This window comes from Gossypium arboreum, chromosome 9 (genome assembly GCF_025698485.1).
Source record: "Gossypium arboreum isolate Shixiya-1 chromosome 9, ASM2569848v2, whole genome shotgun sequence".
Taxonomy (NCBI): Eukaryota; Viridiplantae; Streptophyta; class Magnoliopsida; order Malvales; family Malvaceae; genus Gossypium; species Gossypium arboreum.
In genome coordinates this window covers 69,621,695-69,642,659 of record NC_069078.1, presented here as the reverse complement: position 1 = coordinate 69,642,659, position 20,965 = coordinate 69,621,695, and the positions used below count along the sequence as shown (strand labels likewise).

Genomic DNA, 20,965 nt, shown 5'->3' with positions numbered 1-20,965 from the left:
TAAACAAAAGCAAAAGGGAGAATCTTAGGTCGTCAGAAACAGTGTTGTAGGTGGTGCACGGGCGTGGCAGGTAGGGCGTGTAGAATTGCAACAGCTAAGGTTAGAGATTTTTGGGGAGGAAGATGATGAATAGTGAGGGGTTTATATAGATTTTGGGGCACACGGCTGTGGGACATGCCTATGTGCCCTAATTTTTGCTTGTGTGTTTCACGATTTTTAAATTTAGGAGCGTCTGACATTCTCTCCACGCCTGTGTTACTTGGGCGTGTGGGTTCACACGGTCGTGTCTTACTTCGTTCGCTTCTCCCACGCCCGTGTATGATAGCCCACGCATTTGTTAGTTTGACAGTGTCGACCATGGGGGCTCGACACGGGCGTGTCGAACGCCCGTGCTAAATTGACAGGTTCGCCCACTGTTTCAAAACACGAGCATGTCGCATACCCGTGTTAGTTTGGAAATTTCACCCACGGCCTTATCACACAGCCGTGGTGACTTATTGCATCTCGTGTTGGGGAAAATTTTTTACCCTATTTTCACACGGCCGTGTCTCCTCCTGTGGTGTGTGCACGGCCTAAGACACACCCGTTTGCCTAGCCGTGTGGATGGGAAGACCCTATGTTTCAAGACTCAGTTAGTAGGTTAGATGTGAAAAACATAAATCATTACTTTTAGTGCTCAGGTTGCCTCCCGAGAAGCGTTTATTTATAGTCTAAGCTTGACTTACCTCTCTAGTGTATGATTATGGTGGCTCGAGGAGTTTATACTCCTCATCCCTACTATCAACTTTATCAATATAAGGTTTAAGACAAGTATTGTTTACCTTAAAATTTTCGAATTTGGGGTGAATTACCTCGACTGTAGCAGATGGGAAAATACTGAGTACCGTGAGAGGAATTTCTTCATTAGGTTCAGAAGTGTTAATACGAAGATCTGTTGCATCTAGTAGTACTGTTTCTCTAACCTTAAGTTGATATTGTGATGTATTTAGCTCGTCCTGGCTCGGTTTCGGTTTATCGGGTGTTCTCAGTTTCTGTGTCCGTCATTCATCTAGTTCGTCAATTTGTAGCCTTCGTTTTTCATAGATAGGTCCTTTGTTGTTGCTTGAACATGGTTCGTGTAGGCTCTTCGAACTTATTTCCTGCAAAGTAGGTTGCACCACATGGTCAGTTTTATAGAATAATTTATACAACCACCTTTAATTTTCGATGTGTTACTCGAATTACGAGCTTGAAGGCTGATTATTTCGTCGCCCACACGAAGTGTGAGTTCACCTATGCCAACATCAATTATTGTTCTAGCGGTTGCTAAAAAGGGCCCCCCTTAAATTAAAGGAACGTTACTATCCTCTTCTATGTCTAGAACAATGAAATCAACTGGGAATATAAATTTGTCAATTTTAACAAGTACATCTTCAATAATCCCCCTAGGAAATCTGATTGTTTTATTGGCTAATTGAATACTCATCCTAGTTTACTTGGGTTTCCCAAGACCTAGATGTTTAAACATTTTGTAAGGCATGACATTGATACTAGCCCCTAAATCAGCCAAAGCATTATTAACATCTAGGCTACCAATTAAACAGGGAATCGTAAAACTCCCTGGATCTTTTAATTTGTTGGCCAGCTTATTCTGTAGTATCGCTGAGCAAACCGCATTCAACTCCACATGTGACGCCTCATCCAACTTCCGCTTATTTGTTAAAAGCTTCTTTAGGAATTTGACTACGTTTGGCATCTGCGAAAGAGCTTCAATAAACGGTAAGTTAATATGTAGCTTCTTTAATAATTTAAGAAATTTATCGAATTGTTCTTCTGTGCAGTCTTTCCTTGTCGCGTTTGAGTATGGCACACGAGGTTTGTACTCTTTACTTACCGGTTTCTGGTCATTGTGGTCCACTTTACCCTTACCTTTACTTACCACAGTTTATTGCCTCTATTCTGGTTCAGGAACAACTAACCTTTCCTCATCTTGAATGGTAATTGCATTAATTTGCTCCATCGGGTTAGATTCAGTGTTACTCGGTAGGTTACCTTGTGGTCATTCAAATATCAATTTAGCGAGCTGACCTATCTGAGTTTCGAGCCTTAGATCGACGCTTGTTGATTTTTAAGTGTTGTCTCTGTATTTTGAAAACGAGTTTCTGACACTGAGATGAATTTTGTTAGCATTTCCTCCAGGTTCGGCTTTTTCTCTTGTTGGTAGGGTGGTTGTTGGAAGCCTGGAGGTGGTGTGGTCGCTGATTCCCTTGGCCTCCCCATGAAAAATTTGGTTGATTCCTTCATCCTGCATTATAAGTATTGTTATGCGGATTATTTTGAGATCGAGGATTATTACCAATGTAATTTAACTACTCGTTCTCCATATTGTGGCCATAAGGTGGGTATTCTGGATTGCTCGATCCACCTCCACTTGCTTCGTACTACATTACTGGGTGAACCTGTGAAGAACTAAGAAAACCATCAATTTTCTTATTCAAGAGTTTTACCTGATTAGAGAGCATGGTGACTGAATCGACGTTATAAATGTCAGATTCTTTTATTGGCTTTGTCCTCATGACTTGTCATTGATAATTATTCAGTGACATCTCTTATATAAATTCATATGCATCTTAAGGTGTCTTATTATTGATGGTTCTGCCAGCAGCTGCGTCGATCATTTGTCAAGTCGAAGGATTCAGACCATTATGAAACGTTTGAACCTGTAGCCAAAGTGGTAACCCATGGTGATGGCACCTTCTCAAAAGGTCCCTAAATCTCTCCCATGCATCGTAGAGTGTTTCTAAATCCATCTTCACAAAGGAAGAGATATCATTATGTAATTTGGTTGTTTTAGCCAGCAAAAAATATTTTAGTAAAAACTTTTCGGTCATTTGTTCCCAAGTAATGATTGACCTTCGTGGTAACGAGTTCAACCATTGTTTAGCCTTATTCCTCAACGAAAAAGGAAACAACCGAAGGCGAATGGCATCATCAGAAACGCCATTGATTTTAAAAGTGTCACAAAATTCTAAGAAGTTTGCCAAGTGAGCGTTGGGATCCTCATCCTGCAAACTATCAAACTGAACAAACTGTTGGATCATTTGAATAGTGTTAGGTTTCAGTTCAAAATTATTGGCAACAACAGCAGGCCTAACTATGCTCGATTCAGTTCCTGTTAAAAAAGGTTTAGCATAATCATACATAGTACGCGGAGCAGGATTTTGATTAGCAGCAATCGCAGGAGGTAGCGGATTTTCTTGGTTTTCAGTCATCTCCTTAGTTGTGGTTGAAATATTGTCCTCTTGCTCTTCCTCTGTGTATCTTAAGCTTCGCCTTATTTCTCTTCGGTTTCTGCGAACTATGCGATCGATCTCACTATCAAACAGTAATGGTCCTGACGGATTTTTTCTGGTCATAAACTAAAAAAACCTGTCAGAAGAAAATAAATGAAGAATTAGAAAAGACAATAAAAATTTAAATTGCAATAAAAGTAAAATGGCTAAATTAATAAAAATCGAGTGTTCCAATATCCTAGTTCCTCGGCAACGGTGTCAAAAACTTGATACGTGATATTCGTGACAGGTTTTAAATATTTATAATTAATCATTCTTGAAATTAACTATTATCACGATGAAGGCAAGTGTACTTATTGAACAGTAGTATAGCTTTAGCAAGACAGAAAGTTATTGAATTGAAATGTAAAAATGGTGAAACTTTTTTGGTTGAATCAGATGAGTCAGATAGATTACCTGAGGTGATTTCTTCAATGTCAGCTCAAAAATGTATAAGAAAAAGGTGTGAAGCTTACCTAGCTTATGTGTTAAACACGAAAGAGTCTGAATTAAAAATTGAATCAGTGCCGGTGGTGTGTAAATATTCGAATGTTTTTCCAAAAGAGTTGCCAGGATTGCCTCCAATTAGAGAAGTTGAGTTTGGTATTGATTTAGTTCCAAGAATTTCACCGATATCGATTGCTCCATATAGGATGGCTTTGACTGAATTAAAAGAATTGAAAGCTCAGCTGTAAGAATTGACAGATAAGGGATTCGCGAGACCGAGTTATTCTCTCTGGGGTGCACTAGTATTATTTGTGAAGAAGAAATATGGTTCTATAAGACTTTGTATAGATTACCAATAGCTCAATAAGGTAACCATAAAGAACAAGTACCCATTTTCGAGAATAGATGACTTGTTTGATCAGTTGAAAGGAGCAACCATGTTTTCCAAGATTGATTTGAGATCCGGTATTACCAGTTGAGAGTTAAAGAGTCAAATGTGCCGAAAACTGCTTTCAAAATAAGGTACGGACACTATGAATTCCTTGTTATGCCTTTTGGATTAACTAATGCCCCTGCTGTTTTTATGGACTTGATGAACAGAATTTTCCGACCATATTTGGATAAGTTTGTAGTCGTTTTTATTGATGACATACTAATTTATTCTCGTGATGAGTCCGAACATGTCGAGCATTTGAGAACTGTATTGCAGACTTTGAGAGATAAGAAATTGTTTGCTAAATTTAGTAAAAATGAGTTTTGACTCCGATAGGTCATATTTTTGGGACATATCATTTCAAGTGATGGTATTCGAGTTGATCCCAGTAAAATTTCAACAATTGTTGATTGGAAATCACCAAGAAATGTGTCCGAAGTTAGAAGCTTTTTGGGCTTAACCGGTTATCACCGCCGGTTTGTCAAAGGGTTTTCGATGATTGCTACTCCTATAACGAGATTGTTACAAGTCAAATTTGAATGGTCTAAAAAATGTCAGCAAAGTTTTGAGAAGTTAAAGGCATTATTGACTAAGGTACCGGTTTTAGTGCAACCTGAACTGGGAAAGGAATTTGTAATTTATAGCGACGCGCCATTGAGTGGATTAGGATGTATGTTGATGCAAGAGGGCAAAGTGATAGCTTATGCCTCGAGACAGTTGAAACCACACGAGAAAAATTATCCAACGCATGATTTGGAATTAGCCGCTATTATGTTTGCATTAAAATTTTGGAGACATCATTTGTACGGTGAGAAATGCAATATTTTTACTGATCACAAGAGTTTGAAATATTTGATGACTTAGAAAGACTTAAATTTGCGGCAATGAAGATGGCTTGAGTTATTAAAAGACTATGAGTTGGTGATTGATTATCACTTGGGTAAGGTGAATGTAGTCGAATACGGGTAAGGGGTGTTACACCGCAAACATATAATAGAACCTATAAAGCTAAAATATTAGAGATTGACTTTTTTTTCCTTTTCCAAAATTTCTCTTATGGGACAAGGTAGTCCTGCCTCTTTGCTTGTCTGTGAACAATTTTACTAGCAGATTTCTTCTCCATCTGTGGAAATCTAATCTTTTTCATAACATCAGTCTTCCCCTCAGAACTTGCTCCTATAGGTTGCACAATAATTCAACAAAGAGCTCGTTAAATTCACATGATAGAAATTTTTAAAACACATTTGACAACAAATGCAATACTAAATAACATCATTTCTTGCAGTAAAATAATTTAAGTTGCATACCTCATGCCCATTATTAGTTATGCTTACGGAACCATCTGAATGTAAAACAACATCTATTTGTGTTGCAAAACCTGCTTGAGCCTCATCAACAGCATTATCCAATATCTCGTATACCTAATAGAAAGAAGTAAAATCAAACGTCTAAGGAATTTTACCACCAAAGTTACTAGAAATATCAAAAGAAAGAAAAAAAAGAAAAAGAAATTACCAAATGGTGCAAACTGACATGTCCAATGATAAAAGAATGTACAACGGGCCGTAATATACAATAAAAAGTGGGAAATGAACAAGGAAGGTAATTCTGTAAAAAAGAAAAAAAAGGCTAATTTCAATTGTAAACTAACAAAAAATAAATAGTAACAAAATCTAGGAATGTCATAAATTGCCTTTTATAAAAGAAAAAGATAAGAAAAAAATATGAAAAAAAAACATTTGCAGATCGGAGTAATCGAAATCAAATCTAAGTGATGAATAGTGTTTTAAAGAAATTTAAAGAACAAATTTAAGGGGGAACAAATCAAATTAGGGCAAATAATTAAATATAATTAAACTAATAGTAATTTATTACACGTAATAAACTTACAAGGAGAAGCAACAGAGGGCTGCCGATGGAGATGCAGCAGCGGCCTGCCAATGGAGATGCAGCAGTGGGCCGCCAATTTGGGGAAATTGGGGGAAAAAATAAAGGGAATCGGGGTAGGGGAGAATGGTTTGGGAAAAATAAAATGGGAAAAAAGAATAAGAGATTTTAGGTGAAATTTTGGGATTTCGGGGGGGAGGGGGGAACCGATTTTGGGAAAAATAAGGGGAAAAAAACAGAAGAGATTTCAGGTGAAATTTTGGGATTTCGTGGGAAGGGGGAATAGATTTTGGGAAAAATACTAAGGCATTTGGGGTAACAAAACGACACCATTTTGCAAAAAAAATAATACATATTCGTGCTGTTTGGACCAAAAATGCCACTGTTGCTCAACTTTTTACGGCATTTAGAACAAAAACACCGCTATTGATTACCTTTTATGCGTTTAAACGCCGCTAACGCTTTTTTACAATTTTATATTGAATTATTGTATCTTTTATATAAATTTTAAATAAATAATTTTTAAAATTTAAGTAATATTTAAAAGAATTAGATAAAATTATAAATTTTATATAATTTTTATGTAAGAAAACAAAAACAAAATATGAAAAAAAAATTTAAATTTTTTTCTTTTTTGTAATTATATACTTTCAATATTTTAGGAAATTAAGTTAAAATTTTCAATTTACTAATTAATTTTGTTTCTCTAGAGATGCATGGGTTAGCAATTTTTTAATTTTAAAATATATAAAGTTTATCTATTATCTCTTAAATAATTTAAACTATAATGATAATTTTAATATATTAAAATTAATATTATCTCTTTACAATTATATAAGAAATTATTTAATATATAAATAAAAACAATCAATCATATACCAAAAAACTATAAAATTATTTTAAATAATAGTATTTTAATTTTTTCATTTTAACATATATTTTTATATGTTTTACTTTCAAATTTTTTTACGTGTCATTAATTTTTCTGAAGATTTTAAATATTAAATTAAAAATAAATTGTATTTTAATTAATATAAAGAAACTAGTTAAATAATAAATAGAAGAGGATGAAAGAATGCATGCATGGGTGAGAATACAAGGAGCAAAAAGGCACCATTTTGTTTAAAATATAATGATTTTTTTGGCGTAATGCTTGACTTTTTGAGGCGTTTTTCTCATAAACGCCGCTAATGCTAGACCTTTTGCAGCGTTTTTCTCATAAATGTTGCTAATGCTAGACCTTTTGCAGCCACTACTACTTGCCCTTTTACGATGTTTTTCTCATAAACGTCGCTATAGCTCTAACCTTTTGCGGCGTTTTTCGATTAGCGCCACTAATGTATAACTTTTGCGGCATTTTTTGTCCAAACGCCATTAAAAACGCTGCTAAAAGCTTAATTTCCTGTAGTGTAGGCTGATATAAGAGCCATTTAGCAATATTTTGATACGTTTAGAACTCTTAATTAAAATTTAAATTCATCTCTTAAATTATCTCCAATAATTATCCCATAAATTCATTCATAACCAAGCAAATTCAAATAAGCTTAGCCTCCACATAAGATAAGTCAAAGGATAAGGATATGTTTGCATTCAATCAAACTCTCTTTTCTTCTTCCATTCGAAATTAAATTTACCAGCCAAGAGAGAGATAATTGCAGCTTCAATCCAAGAACCATTTGCTGATAGAAAACTAACCAAGATGAACCAACTTACTACAATTTAATTGTCCTAACATGTTGTCCCAAGTGTTGTTCTAACTTGTTGTCCCAACTGATGTTTGAACAAGGAATGAAACATGTTGTCCCAATTTACTGTTCAAAGAGATGTTCGAACAGAGAGTGTAACATGAATGTATTGGACAGTTAAAGTCTCAACAAATATATATATCAATGTTGAATTCAAGACTCGAGAAAACACCAAATCTTTATATTTAGTAAAACAGTAAGAGAATATTTTTTATGTAAATAAGAAGATAATTTATCTTATGCCACCTCTAATCAAATTATGATTAGCAACAACGATAGTCAAACAGCTCCCTACCACACCCCTAGATAACTTGTACGTGAATTCTCAACTTTGAAAAGAAATAAATAAGGTGAATATCTTAACATTGAAAAGAAAGGATCACAACCAAGTTTACTAAACTCAAATCTCCATTTTTTACAATTTTTTGTTACGCCAAGTATTTTTAGGCTTTGAATATGATAAAGTTTAAAAGAAATATAAAATCATAAAATTAATTAAAATTCAATTTTACATATCTTATATAATTGAATCTCTAAATAAATAAATGTCCAAGTAACATAATTAAGGAGTTTTTTACTATCTATTTTAATAACTAAATATAAAGCACCTTTAAGTAATGAAAATGTATCACCCCTTACCCAAACCATCAATGTTTCTAAATAAGTGATGTTACATTCGATGCTTGATGGAATCATCGGTTTCTCAATTCTGAACTACGAACCTTATCATACAAGTAATCACAACCTAGAAAACAGTTTTGAACTTTGAGCATCTAATTCAAAACATTGACTAAGTAGATATTGCTACCTCCTAGCTATGTATCGGTGCCTAAGCAGTGGTATTGATACCATTGCTCAAAGTATCAATACGATACCCTTATCAAAAGTCATGTTAGGTACTGTTTTAGAGGGTTCAATACCCTCCTTGCATGTATCAGTACCTAAGCATTATGGTATCGATACCACATTGATAGGTATTAATACCAAAGCCCTTTAGAATCCTAAAATAGGTATTGACTTGTATGTATTGGTACCTTTGTTCTGAGTACCAATACCTGTTAGTAGGGAAACCCAAAAAACAACCTCAAAACTTTTAGGATTTTTGCCCCCTCCCTCTTAGTTTAGTAATTGTATCATATTTGATAAATTACTAAAATGTTCAAACTAATTATTCATGGAAATAAATAAATATTATTCATTATCTCTATACTAGATTTTCCTCAATGATTTTTATGTACAAAGTAAAATGAATAAGAAAATATTGGCTCCTTGATTACCTAAGATTTAACTAATATTAAGTTGCATTATATGAATGAATTCTCCATAATTTCCATAGTTATATTCAACAAATAATACAAATAATAAGGGACTATGATGTCGTATGTAAGACCAATTGAGGAGATAGTTTGTCATGGACTTCAGAGATAGATTGACTCCTAGAAATAGATATATGTGATTGTCTAGACTAACAATATATAAGGCCCAAGTTGAATTTATCCTAAATGTGTTTATGGATTTATTCACTTGTGACTTTCATGGTGTAACTTAACTAAATCCTGAATAAGTGAATGACCATGTGTGTATAACTCGTTCTTTAAAATATTGAATACATGTGTTCTTATGGTAGTAGGTTGAAAGTTGGTATGTTGTGTAACAGCCTAATTTTTAGTGGTGTCAGAAAAGGTGATTTTAGAGCCCCATTTTTGTAAATTGAGTCCTTAAATAATATTTACAGAGTTAATGTGATAGAATATTAAAATTTGGCACTTTAATATTGTTTATTAATTGCTTAATTAAGGTATAGGGACTAAATTGTAAAAGTTTATTAATGTAAGTTTTTAGTTGGCCAAAAGCTTAGGGGCTTAAATTGCAATTAGCCAAGGGTCCAAATGATAATTAAATCATTTTATAATATATGTCAATGGATATTGATGGAAAATTCCACTTAAATTTGTTAATGGTGGTTTTTGTTAATTAAGTAAAGTTAATTAAACTAACTTAATTAAAACTTAATTATGCTATATATACTAAAGTTAGTGGAAAAACTTAAGCATCCTATTCATCTTATTCCTTTTGTCGCCCCAAACAAGAAGAAAACCCTTTTTAAAGCTTCAAGCTTTCAGCTATAATTTGGTTAGTGAAATTAAGTCTTTTTTTGTAACTTTTATGTTTTTAAGGTCATGGAAGCTTGATTTAGCTAGCTCATATACCAATTTGTAAAACTATTAAAGTTTTTGAAAGTTTTCATTGTTGATTTCTTGAAGAAATTGGTGTTAAATTGATAGATTTTAAGCTTAGATGTGAAAAGGGACTATATTGTAATGTTTAATTGTTAGTTTTGTACAAAAGGACTAAAGTGCATAAATTGTAAAATTGATGTAAAATTTCAGTAATAATAGATAGTAAGGAGTCCTTAAGGGATGCGATTGAGATCGATTTTCAAACCGAAGCTCAAAATTGAAAGATATAATTATTTCAATTTTAAGGACAAAATTAAATAAAATGTAAAATTTTAGAGGCATTTGAAAAATGAAATTTAATAGGTTCATACATATCATGGCATAATATGAACATGTTTGATATTGATGAATTGTCTAAAATAATTGAATAATTCAAGATTTGGGTCAAATAAGAGATAATCGGAGAAAAGCCAAAATATTCGAATAGTCCCTGGAGGTTCAACTTGTTTATTGTTTTATCCAAGTAAGTTCATATGATATAAATGTGTTTAAGTTATGTAATTGATTTGTGTATGTATGTGAGATTGTGGGTTGATTTACGGTAATTTGGTTTGAAAGGTAAGAATTGGACTAAATTATAAAATGATGGTATAAGTGAAAATCAGGCTCGTGTAAGCTTAGTAAAGGTTATGATATGATTGATATGTCAATAGGGTTTTGTGTGCGCTTTTATAGGATTGATTATAGATGTTTCTGAGATCCAACATTTTTTGTAGACTCGAAGATACATGTGACACAGGTTTAGCCTAAATTGGTAACTTGATGTTGTTTTAAAGGTTTAGCACAGATGGGTAACCTGACTTGTATATTTTCAGCTTCGACAAGCAATCGAATGTGTCGTTATAAAGGTTTAGCATAGGCTGATAACCTAACAAAATATATATTTAGTTCGAACAATCAACTGGTGGGGTATAGTTACCTATGTATCTAAGTTCATTTACTAGAGTTAATCGGGCTAAATGGTTATTGTAAAACAAAAATTGAAATGAAATTATATGAGTTTGATGTTCAAATGGATAAATGTTGAATTGAGCATGAGCATGGTATTGAAATGGTGACTTTAAAATAAATTGGATTGACATATGGTTGAGATATCATATGGTTTGATTACATGTTAAACTCACCTTGTTGATGTTGTGTTTTGCCATGTCTAGCCAACTATGACAAATCACGGTAGCATATTGATTTTAAGATAAAGTAAGTCTCGTTTAATGTCTATGAACTTACTAATCATTCTATATGCTTACCCTGCTTGTTTTTCTTTTTCCTTATAGATCACCACCTTGCAGAACGAGTTAAGTCGGGTCGTTCTAAAACTCACACTATCCTATCACTGAATCAATAGTTATTTAGTCATTTTGAGTCTTGGGCTGTAACGTGTATATATATAAGGTGTCTTGAAGTTATGTTGATGTATGTAAGTGTTTTGGTAACTTGTGATGATTTATATCTATATGTTTTGCTAAGGAATGGTATAAATTGAGGAAGATTTGATAGCTTGTTGATAAGTATAAGATTAAATGCATTTGAACAATGGTAACTTGAAATATGTTTGCAAAATGTGGCCAAATCTTAATAAGTAATGGTTATGTTTAATGCTTATAAGCTTTAGATGTGTATATGTGTACGTAAGGGCTTGAAATGAGAATGAATTGCTATGTTTTAAGGATTTTTAGTATAGGTAAACATTGGTAAATGAATGACTTGGTTGGTGATTGATTCATAACATGAAATGTTAAAGTTTGATTGATGTTTAGGTTAATGGTTTGATAAAGTGTTGAATATAGATGTTGAGTTTGCTTGTCATGTTTTGGTAAGATTTTGATTCTAATGAATTGGATACTGATGAACATTGTGGTTGGTTTGTTTAGAAACTTGAAATAGATACCAAATGACTCAAATTTTACCAAAAACAAAGTCTTTGTCTCGATGACCATATTTTCTCATCGCAACGTTGACCAGCAGTATGTGATGTCGCGACGGCGAGTGGCTTAATATCGTGACGTGACAAACTAAAGTTTTAAAGTTTGCAATTTGGTCCTATTTTGTGCTCGAGTCGATAAAAGAGCTATCTTAAGTTTGATTAAGACTCAAATTTAATTACTATACATAAATTACATGTATTTGACACTGGATTGTAGGTGTAAAGGATTATTTATTGTATATTTGATTGTAGTTGCTCCGACAACGAGTGTAACATTCTGTAACTCGGACATGATAATCAGGTCGGGCGAGGGGTGTTACATGTTGGTTACATGACTTATGCATGATATAACTTCACTCACGATAGTAGAATCATACCTCGGTAAAATAGTAAATTATATATTCTCATTGACATTGTATGTATTATGAAAATGAAATCTGGCCAAAGGTCATTTGTATGGGATAAATGATTTCATCATTGTTAATTTGATTAACGATAATTTTCATTAAAAGAAAGATATAATGGTGACCATAAAATAAAATCAATCCAATTATGTAAATAAATTTACCCTAAAAGAATCACAGATATCCTATGAACCTCAACAATCACTCTAAAAAAAAGAGAAAAGAACTAAAACTCTAAGTAGCTATGAAACTAGAACAGCTAAGCAATAAACAATACTAACTTAGCATAACATCCACTCTCTTTAACCTTGCTTAAAGTAGGTTATTTTTAGGTATTTATATGGCCGTTTTTAGGGTTACATCTTGTAATTGGTTGCAAAGAATCTAAAATAGGCAAAATGGGGCCAAATTTGGCCCTTTCATTTAGCCTAGGCGTTGTGGTTCCCATGTCATTCCAATTATGGGGCCAAATTTGGCCCTTTCATTTAGCCTAGGCGTTGTGGTTTCCATATCATTCCAATTACCTCTCGAATTTTTCTTGTTTTCAATTTTTGTGTTTAGCCTTCTTTTGTGCTGAAACCTACATCTCCAGTCTAATTAAAACTATGAAAAATCAATACAACACTTATTAAGTTCTAATTACTTAAAAAGCACTTTAAATGCAATGAAAAATTAAAGAAAATATGATAAATGCAAAATGAATGCATGTAACAACCCAATATTTGTCGGTGTTGAAAAATTCGGTTGAAGGTTGAGAAAGTTAACAAATCATGGAACAAATGAGCGGGACTAATGTAGTAATTTAGCATGGCCTTATAATAAATTATTCCATAATTATCTTGAGGTTCGTGGCAAGCTTTGATCATTGCGGTTGGTTTCCACTAATGTTAGCATGAGCACATAATGGCCATTGATTTGTATTATTTATTTTAGTTTATTAAGATTTATATGGATAAATGGTGGTGGAATGAAAGAGAAAACTCATTTTCTCTTCTTCTACAATCGGCTAAGGAGAATGAAGAGAGAAGTTTCGTTTCCTTTGCATGACACCATTGTCGTTCTGCAATTTCAAGGTACAAGATGATTTTTGTCCTTTGGGATTTTATGAATTTCTAGCTTTTGATAGTTGATAATACAAATCCAAGTGTTGAATTAAGGGATTAACAGTGTTTTTGGTTAGATATGATATTGAATTTAATGAATCTCGTACAAGACTCGTTGAGTAGTGACGAAGAGTAGTGAATATCTAAAGAGGCCATGACCCCTAAAATGCTAAATTTTTAGTTTAAACTTTTTATAATTTATAAAATTTCAAAATAGTAATAATAAAATTATACTTTACCTTCAAAAAGACAAAAATTTGATTTAACCTTTTAAAATTTTAAAAATATATAAAATATTAAAATAATAAAATTAATTTTTACTATTATAAAAATAAACAATTTAACATCTTTTCTTCACAAAGGACCATGTCTCAAACTCATTAATTAGCTTTTTGGTTGATTATTGGTCAATAAAAGTAGTGAATATATTTTAAAAACAATCAAATTTATTCACTATTCTTTCAAATAATTTCAAGGAATTAAACCTATTTCGAGGACCAAATGACGAGGAAAGACATCTACTGTCATAACCAAACTAACTACTCCACTCACATTTATTAAATTAGTAAATATTAAACCTAACAACCAACTACTAGTTTAACATGAAAATAAAATATGATTTGGGTAAAAATGGTAATTTACAAACTACAAGAAAAAACAAGTGAAGAATTAAAACTTCAATTCGCTAAACTGGCTTAAGTCATACTCTATTTAATCTCAGCATAATGATTCGGATGGACCTTAAAATTTAGGTGTAATTATCACCAACAATGTCACTGTCATCACCTTCATCAATCCTCCATTAGCGTAAGTTGATTAATATCTTATAGACCAGCCCTTATCAGATTTAGTTTAAATGCCCGTATTGCGAAGAGAAAGGGAAAAAATAAACATTTATCAGGAAGAGAAAGACTGATGATATTTACAAAAATGTGCTGTAACATCTATTAATCTGACCAAAATATATATACAAGGATGTCCCCTTTGAGCCATTAGATTTCTGTGTTGAAAACATTTTCATATTCAACCCATATGGATCAGCTTATATGTAACTTGTACTACCTAAACAAGCTCTTGTCTCAATTAATTAAGCTTCCCTTTCTTGGACTAGAATGGGTAAGCCACCTCTCAAGGTGGCTGTAAGACCAGCGGCAAACCTTGGTGCTTGATTCGAATGGGGAACCCGGATATTGAACCGCCTAACTACGGCTAGAACCACACATTTCATCTCCACCAATGCTATTTCCTTCCCTAAACAAACCCTTTTCCCAGCTTGGAAAACTGGGAACTTGTACAGGTTTTCAGGAACATATCTCCCATTTTGCAACCATCTTTCTGGCTTGTAATGAAGGCAATCGGGGCCCCAAATCCGCTCCATCCGACCCATTGCATATGGATGGTAGGTGACCCTGGTGCCTTTCCTCACAAAGGTATCATCAGGCAATACGTCATCCTCTTGAGCAAACTTGGAGTCAAATTGGACAGGTGGAAAAAGTCTCAAGCTTTCATACAATGCCGCGTGTAAATAGTGCATTTCTCGAATTTGATTAAAACTTGCAAATTGCCCATCACTCGACCCCATCACCCTTTCCACCTCCTCTCGGATGGCTGACTCAACTTCTGGATGATGAGATAACAACCAAAAGAAGCTGGTCAACCCTGACGCCACCGTGTCCCGACCAGCCAAGAGGAAACTTACCACGATGTCTCTAAGATACTTGTCATCGTTGGTTGTCCCCATGAATCTCGACAAGAGATCATATCTGTCTGAAAAGCCCTCTTCCCGCCGTTGCTTAATCATCTCTTCAGCAAATTCATCTACTACTTTAATGGCTTCTTTAAGCTGCTTTTCCGTGCCCAAGTTCAATAGCCTTTTGACCTTCCATATCAAAGATGAAGATGCCAGCGCTCTTTGTGCCGAAAATTTTGATGCTAAATCAAAAGCTTCAGCAAGGTCTGATACTAGCAGTGATAATTCGAGGCAACCAGGGTCTAACCCAAAGGAGAATTTGCAGATATTATCGAATGAAAATCTTCTAAATACATCTTGTAAATCTAAAACTTGTTCTTGACCAGCAACTGATGATAATAGAGGGAGAAGACGAGATTGAATCTCTGACCTGACGATATCAAAAGCGTGCGTTCTTACGGAGACGCCACCAAGCTCAATGCTGGCCATCTTCCTTTGAAACTTCCATGAATCACCATCAACATTGAAAATACCTCTACCAAGAAGATCACCCAGGAGAGTGGAGAAAGGTTTCCCTTTTGGGTAGTTTTCAAACCTGGTTTTAAGCATGTGCTCGACGTTGGCAGGATTTGCAGTGATGATATTGCCAAGAACATGGATATGGATGGTTCCGGTGGCAGAATTTTTAAGGAGGTGAGTATACCAATCACAAAGATTATCGAAATCTTTGGTCCAACTGGAAGTAAGATAAGCCTGGCAGATTTCACAAGTACACCAGAGCTTCAACCTCAAAACGAAGATCAATAAGGAAAACAAAGAAAACAAGAGGGTGAAAGAGAAGAAGAAGAAGCAGAAAGCAGTGGACATGGAGCAAAACCACAAGGAAAGTTGTGAATCCATTGACAATAAACAAAAGCTAAAGAGCGATTCAAAGAAGGAAAGTTTTAACAAGGATAATGAGGAGATGAAGGAATTGAAGAGAAATCATGCCTTTATATAGTATTCCCCCCGTTTTTTTTTTTAGTGAAAAGAAAGTGGAAGTCAAGAATCACTAGAAGTAGTGATGTTGATTAATTGGTATTTTCTAGCTGTTCGATACGCGAGGGAAAAATATAATTGTGGCATGAATAACGCGTGCGCAAAATAAAATAACGACGGCCCTCTTAGAAGGACAGTTGCCAAATTGGGGTGTCTCTTTCCAACCTTTCCCTATCTCCTTTCCTCATGTCGGCTATTATATTATTATTTTCTTCTAAGTTGCAGTCCATTCAACCGCGTGTGCCTACAAATTGAAACTTTAACTTCTATCTCCAAATTCTGATAGAGTAATTCATTATGATATTAATATTTTTATTAATTGCACATAATTTTAATTAGTTTATAATAAAATTTAATTTTTAAAGTTTACGTATTTTATTAATTTAGTTTTAATTTAATAAACTTAGCATATAATTTTTGTATAAACGGTAAAGTTAAATTCTTTAATTTTTTAGAATTAAGACTAAATTGATAAAATATGTAAATATTGAAAGCTAAATTTATTATTTTATTAATAAAAATTACGTATAATTGACCAATGATATTAACCTTATAATTAATTGTCCTTAATTCCTCACTTTCAAAATTAACATGAATTAAATTATTCTTTTTTATCAAATTTTAATTTATTTTTACACGACTATCTTATTAAAGTCAAATTCGTAATTAATTTTTTATTGTATGTGAGTTTCAAATTTAGTCTTTATATTTTTTTAGAAAATTTAATCACTATATTTTAATTTGGTAATTTTTTATCTTTTTAATTTTAAAATTTAAATTTTGACCCAAATGTTAATCGTTAAATTTATTAAGTTAATTTTATTATTTCCAAAAGCTTATGTGAAAAACATATTATCATATACTTAGAATCATGTTAGTTTGTCTATTTTAGTTTAATACTCACAAAATAAGTCAAGTCATTTTAGTTAATGGTTTAATGATTATCGTTTGAGTTAAAATTAAAATTTTAAAATATTAAATTTTGAATAATTAAAATAATTAAATTGAAAACATCGACTAAATCAGAAGCTACGCATAGTACGAGACTAGTTGTAGAATTCAAATTACTAGATTTTAATGCTATTGTTTGGTTAGGAGTGAAATTTTAAATTTCAAAAGATATTGACTAAAATTAATCAAATTAAAATATGATGATTAAATTTTTAACTTTACATAAAATGCAGGGCTAACCGCATATTTTGATCATTTATTAATATAAGTTATTTTATATATATTAATAATAAGGTTTTTAATTTCAGTAAATAAATTGAAAATTGTTATAAAATAAAGAGAGATGAGGAGAATAAAGAACAAAAAAATATGAAAGCAATAGAGAATGTACTTTATTGATCAATTAGGATGATTACAATGCTTCATCAGAGTTTCTATTTATAGGCATAAGAAGTATAAATGAAATAGATATCTAATTCTAATAACTATTAGAATTTAAAGTACATTAAACTTTATCCTGATCATGATGGACATCTACTTAATAAGATATTCATAACGCTCCCCCTTGGATTTCCATTGGTAGATAATGTGCCTCATTAAAACCTTATTAGAAAAAACCCTGTGAGATAAAAACCTAATGAAAGAAAAAGAGAGCATGATCTATAAAATGCATAATATGCTGCCTCATTAAAAACCTTATCAGGAAAACTCAATGGGACAAAACCTCGGTTAAGGGAAAAAGAGTACAACACATATTTACTCTCCCTCATGAAAACACAGCATACTTTCTCATATTCTATGTATTCAATCTTGAATACTAGTTTTTCAAATGACTATTTGAGTGTATTGCTAAGCATTTATACCACAATTCTTTTGAAAATCATGAGTGAGGGAAAATTTTGGTGAAACATATTTTGATCTCTTCAAGATTTTCAACAATAATCATAGCAAACTTTAATCATGATCCTTCTATAAAAATACAAATAGGTATTTTGGATCATTTTATAATCCTCTTTCATCTACTATTGACTAAATCAAATTTACCACATATGCTCAATTATTTCAATTCATATAAATGAAAAATTTTCCGAGAATTTCAATATGCTTCTAGCATTTTAAATCCTTCAAGGATTTTAATATAAACTTTACTATATAGTGATTCATAAAAGGTTGTAACAATATCCATTAGACGCAAGTTAAATCATTTATGAATTGTCAATTTAATAATATATCTAAAGGTTATTGCATCCACTACAAAAGAATATTATATCTTTTCATAATTAATGTTAGGACTTAGCAAAAAAATTCATATTTTTATTCCGCTTTTACAAAACTACTTTAGTTGCACATTGACTGGCATTATACCTTTAGATATTTGGACTACTGGTCCAAAAACTCCACAAATTTAATTGTATTTGAGTTGCGTCTTTCTATTTTGATCAATTTATTCTATATCTGTATTTCTCAATAGATTTATTCAAGATCTTTCTTTTATTTCATTATAATAATACTGCATGCAAAATCATTGTGGACCACTTTTATTATTCGGTTCCACATTTTCTCGAATTAACATAACTTATCGAGATATCTTATTTTCATTATTTTAAAATTTAGTTTCAGGTACCTAAATCTCTTCTGAAGTTTTACTTATTAGTTATGTCTTGAGTCTCTTCTGGAGCACCCGCCTCCACTATATAACCATCTAAAATAATTTTCATATTTGAAACCGATCAATCTATTATTTATTCCAATTGATTGTCCTACTGGGACTTTGAATCAAATTAAATTATTAGATGGTATATAACACTTGGTTATTCTCATTAAGTTTGTAAATACATCTAACAGTTAACTTGTAATGAGTTATCCTTATTGAACTTCTGGTTCAAATTATTCTCCCCCTAACTCAATACAATTTATTATTTCTCTCCTCTTAATGTAGGAAAAACTATCGAATCAAAATTGTAATCACAAATAAACTTTTAATTAATATATATTCCCAACTTTCTTTCAGGATTCACTCATCTTTGTGCATTGTGGTGGAGTAATTGGAACATATACGCACATACAAAAATTCAAAGATGAGAAATATTTAGGTATTGATTAAAAACCAATTGTAATGGGAAGTATTTATAACTTATTGGCTTGATGCGTATAACACGTAAATCAACATAATCTCATGTTGAAATAGAAAGTTTAATTCTCATAAGTAATGGTTTAGCTATTAGTTGGAGGCATTTGATAAACAATTTAGCTAAATCATTTTGTTTGTGAACATGAGCTATAGGATGTTCAGCTTTTATCCCAATTGACATACAATAATCATTAAAAACTTGGGATGTAAACTCACCAACAGTAGCAAGATGAATTATTTTAATTGCATAATCTGAAATTAATGATTTAAATAAGCAATCTCACAAACGACAGGTTGCTAGTTGATAATGGATGTGATTATTTTGTAGATCCATCTACAAAAATCATATAATATAAAAACCATCCACATGGTGGATGAATGGGCCCATATTCATTTTAGAAATGCAAAATATTAAATCTCAACTTTAGCTAGTAAGTTTCTAATAATCAATTTTCATTGAGAACAAACAACAAATGAGAATTCTTTAAATTAAAGAATCTTCTGGTTCTTTAATTGAATGTCCATATGAATTCTCAATTAATTTTTGCATCATATTCGATCCAAGATGGTCTAGCTGGTCACGCCAAGTAGTAAACACATTTGTATTAGTAAACTTCTGCCATGTGTTTCAATTGTACTAATTGTAACAAATTGATAATTTTATTATCATTCCTTTTAATTTGTATCCATATATAGTACTATTGTGATTTACTACTAGAAATGTCTAAATCAATGTGAAGTCTATAATGCCACCAAGTCAATAAATATAATTTCTAAATAATTATATGCAATATTCGCTTCAGGAAATATGCCAAAATCTTCAAATGCCCAAAAATCTATTAATAGCAAATTTTGAGAGTGGATCTTATTTTCCTGGTGTACAATAGGTACATAACCAATGACTTTTCATACATAAGTTTCTATTACAAGTTATCATCAGTAATATTTTTTTACATAATTTTAATTGAGAACTTATTCTGAATACAGTAGAGCTATACTCAATTTTTTTTAAAAAAACTTGCAACTTTAGGTGCATCCAACCATAACGAGCTTTAGATAGAATTATCATATTATATTACTCATAAGTAGATCTTTCACAATTAAATATTTTGCTTTCAACCCTTTAATAGAGATGATGACAAAAGAATATCATAAATATTAGAAATTAATAACTCAACCCTTTTTTATTAATATGAAATATAATCTTTTCTTCATTCACAATATCAATATGAGATCCATTACAAATAACTTTTAAAAGTAATGCATTAACCATCACAAATTTTGTGCTTTTAGATAGTGATATATTAGCTCTTCTAAAGCCTTCAACTAATTTTGTAATATCAAATATTGGAGTAATATTTGTTTGTTTCAATACCAAATAAGATAAATATTTTCTATCTATAATGATAGAATTTATTCCTACATTTTCACATCCTTCCTCAAAGAATATTAACAGAAACAAAATATTTGGGCATACGCCACATATGTGGCCAATAATATTTCATATCACATATTGATAACATAAGTTATCTTTACCCTTTAAAGAGTTATCTTGAGAACTCTCATTGTTCTTTTATTTATTACTATGTTCCCACTTTTAATGATCCATTAATATATCTTTTATTTTCTTTATGTTTACATTCACTTCGGGGAATGCAACA

General features: G+C 32.0%; 1 protein-coding gene and 1 non-coding gene across 2 annotated transcripts; one reads left to right on the top strand and one right to left on the bottom strand.

Moving 5' to 3' along the window:
* The first annotated feature begins 2,715 nt into the window (after positions 1-2,715).
* LOC128281276 (small nucleolar RNA R71) lies at positions 2,716-2,821 on the top strand. The gene has a single exon (XR_008271489.1). It is a non-coding gene; the product is annotated as a small nucleolar RNA R71 (small nucleolar RNA).
* An 11,594-nt stretch (positions 2,822-14,415) lies between these two features.
* LOC108455935 (cytochrome P450 94C1-like) lies at positions 14,416-16,201 on the bottom strand. The gene has a single exon (XM_017754514.2). It carries the CDS (start codon positions 16,082-16,084, stop codon positions 14,582-14,584), a length of 1,503 nt encoding a protein of 500 aa, XP_017610003.1. The 5' UTR covers positions 16,085-16,201; the 3' UTR covers positions 14,416-14,581.
* Between the last annotated feature and the right edge of the window lie 4,764 nt (positions 16,202-20,965).

Bases quoted from the DNA above. Each gene is read 5' to 3' on its own strand.
- LOC108455935 (XM_017754514.2), bottom strand. From the start codon at position 16,084: ATGGATTCACAACTTTCCTTGTGGTTTTGCTCCATGTCCACTGCTTTC.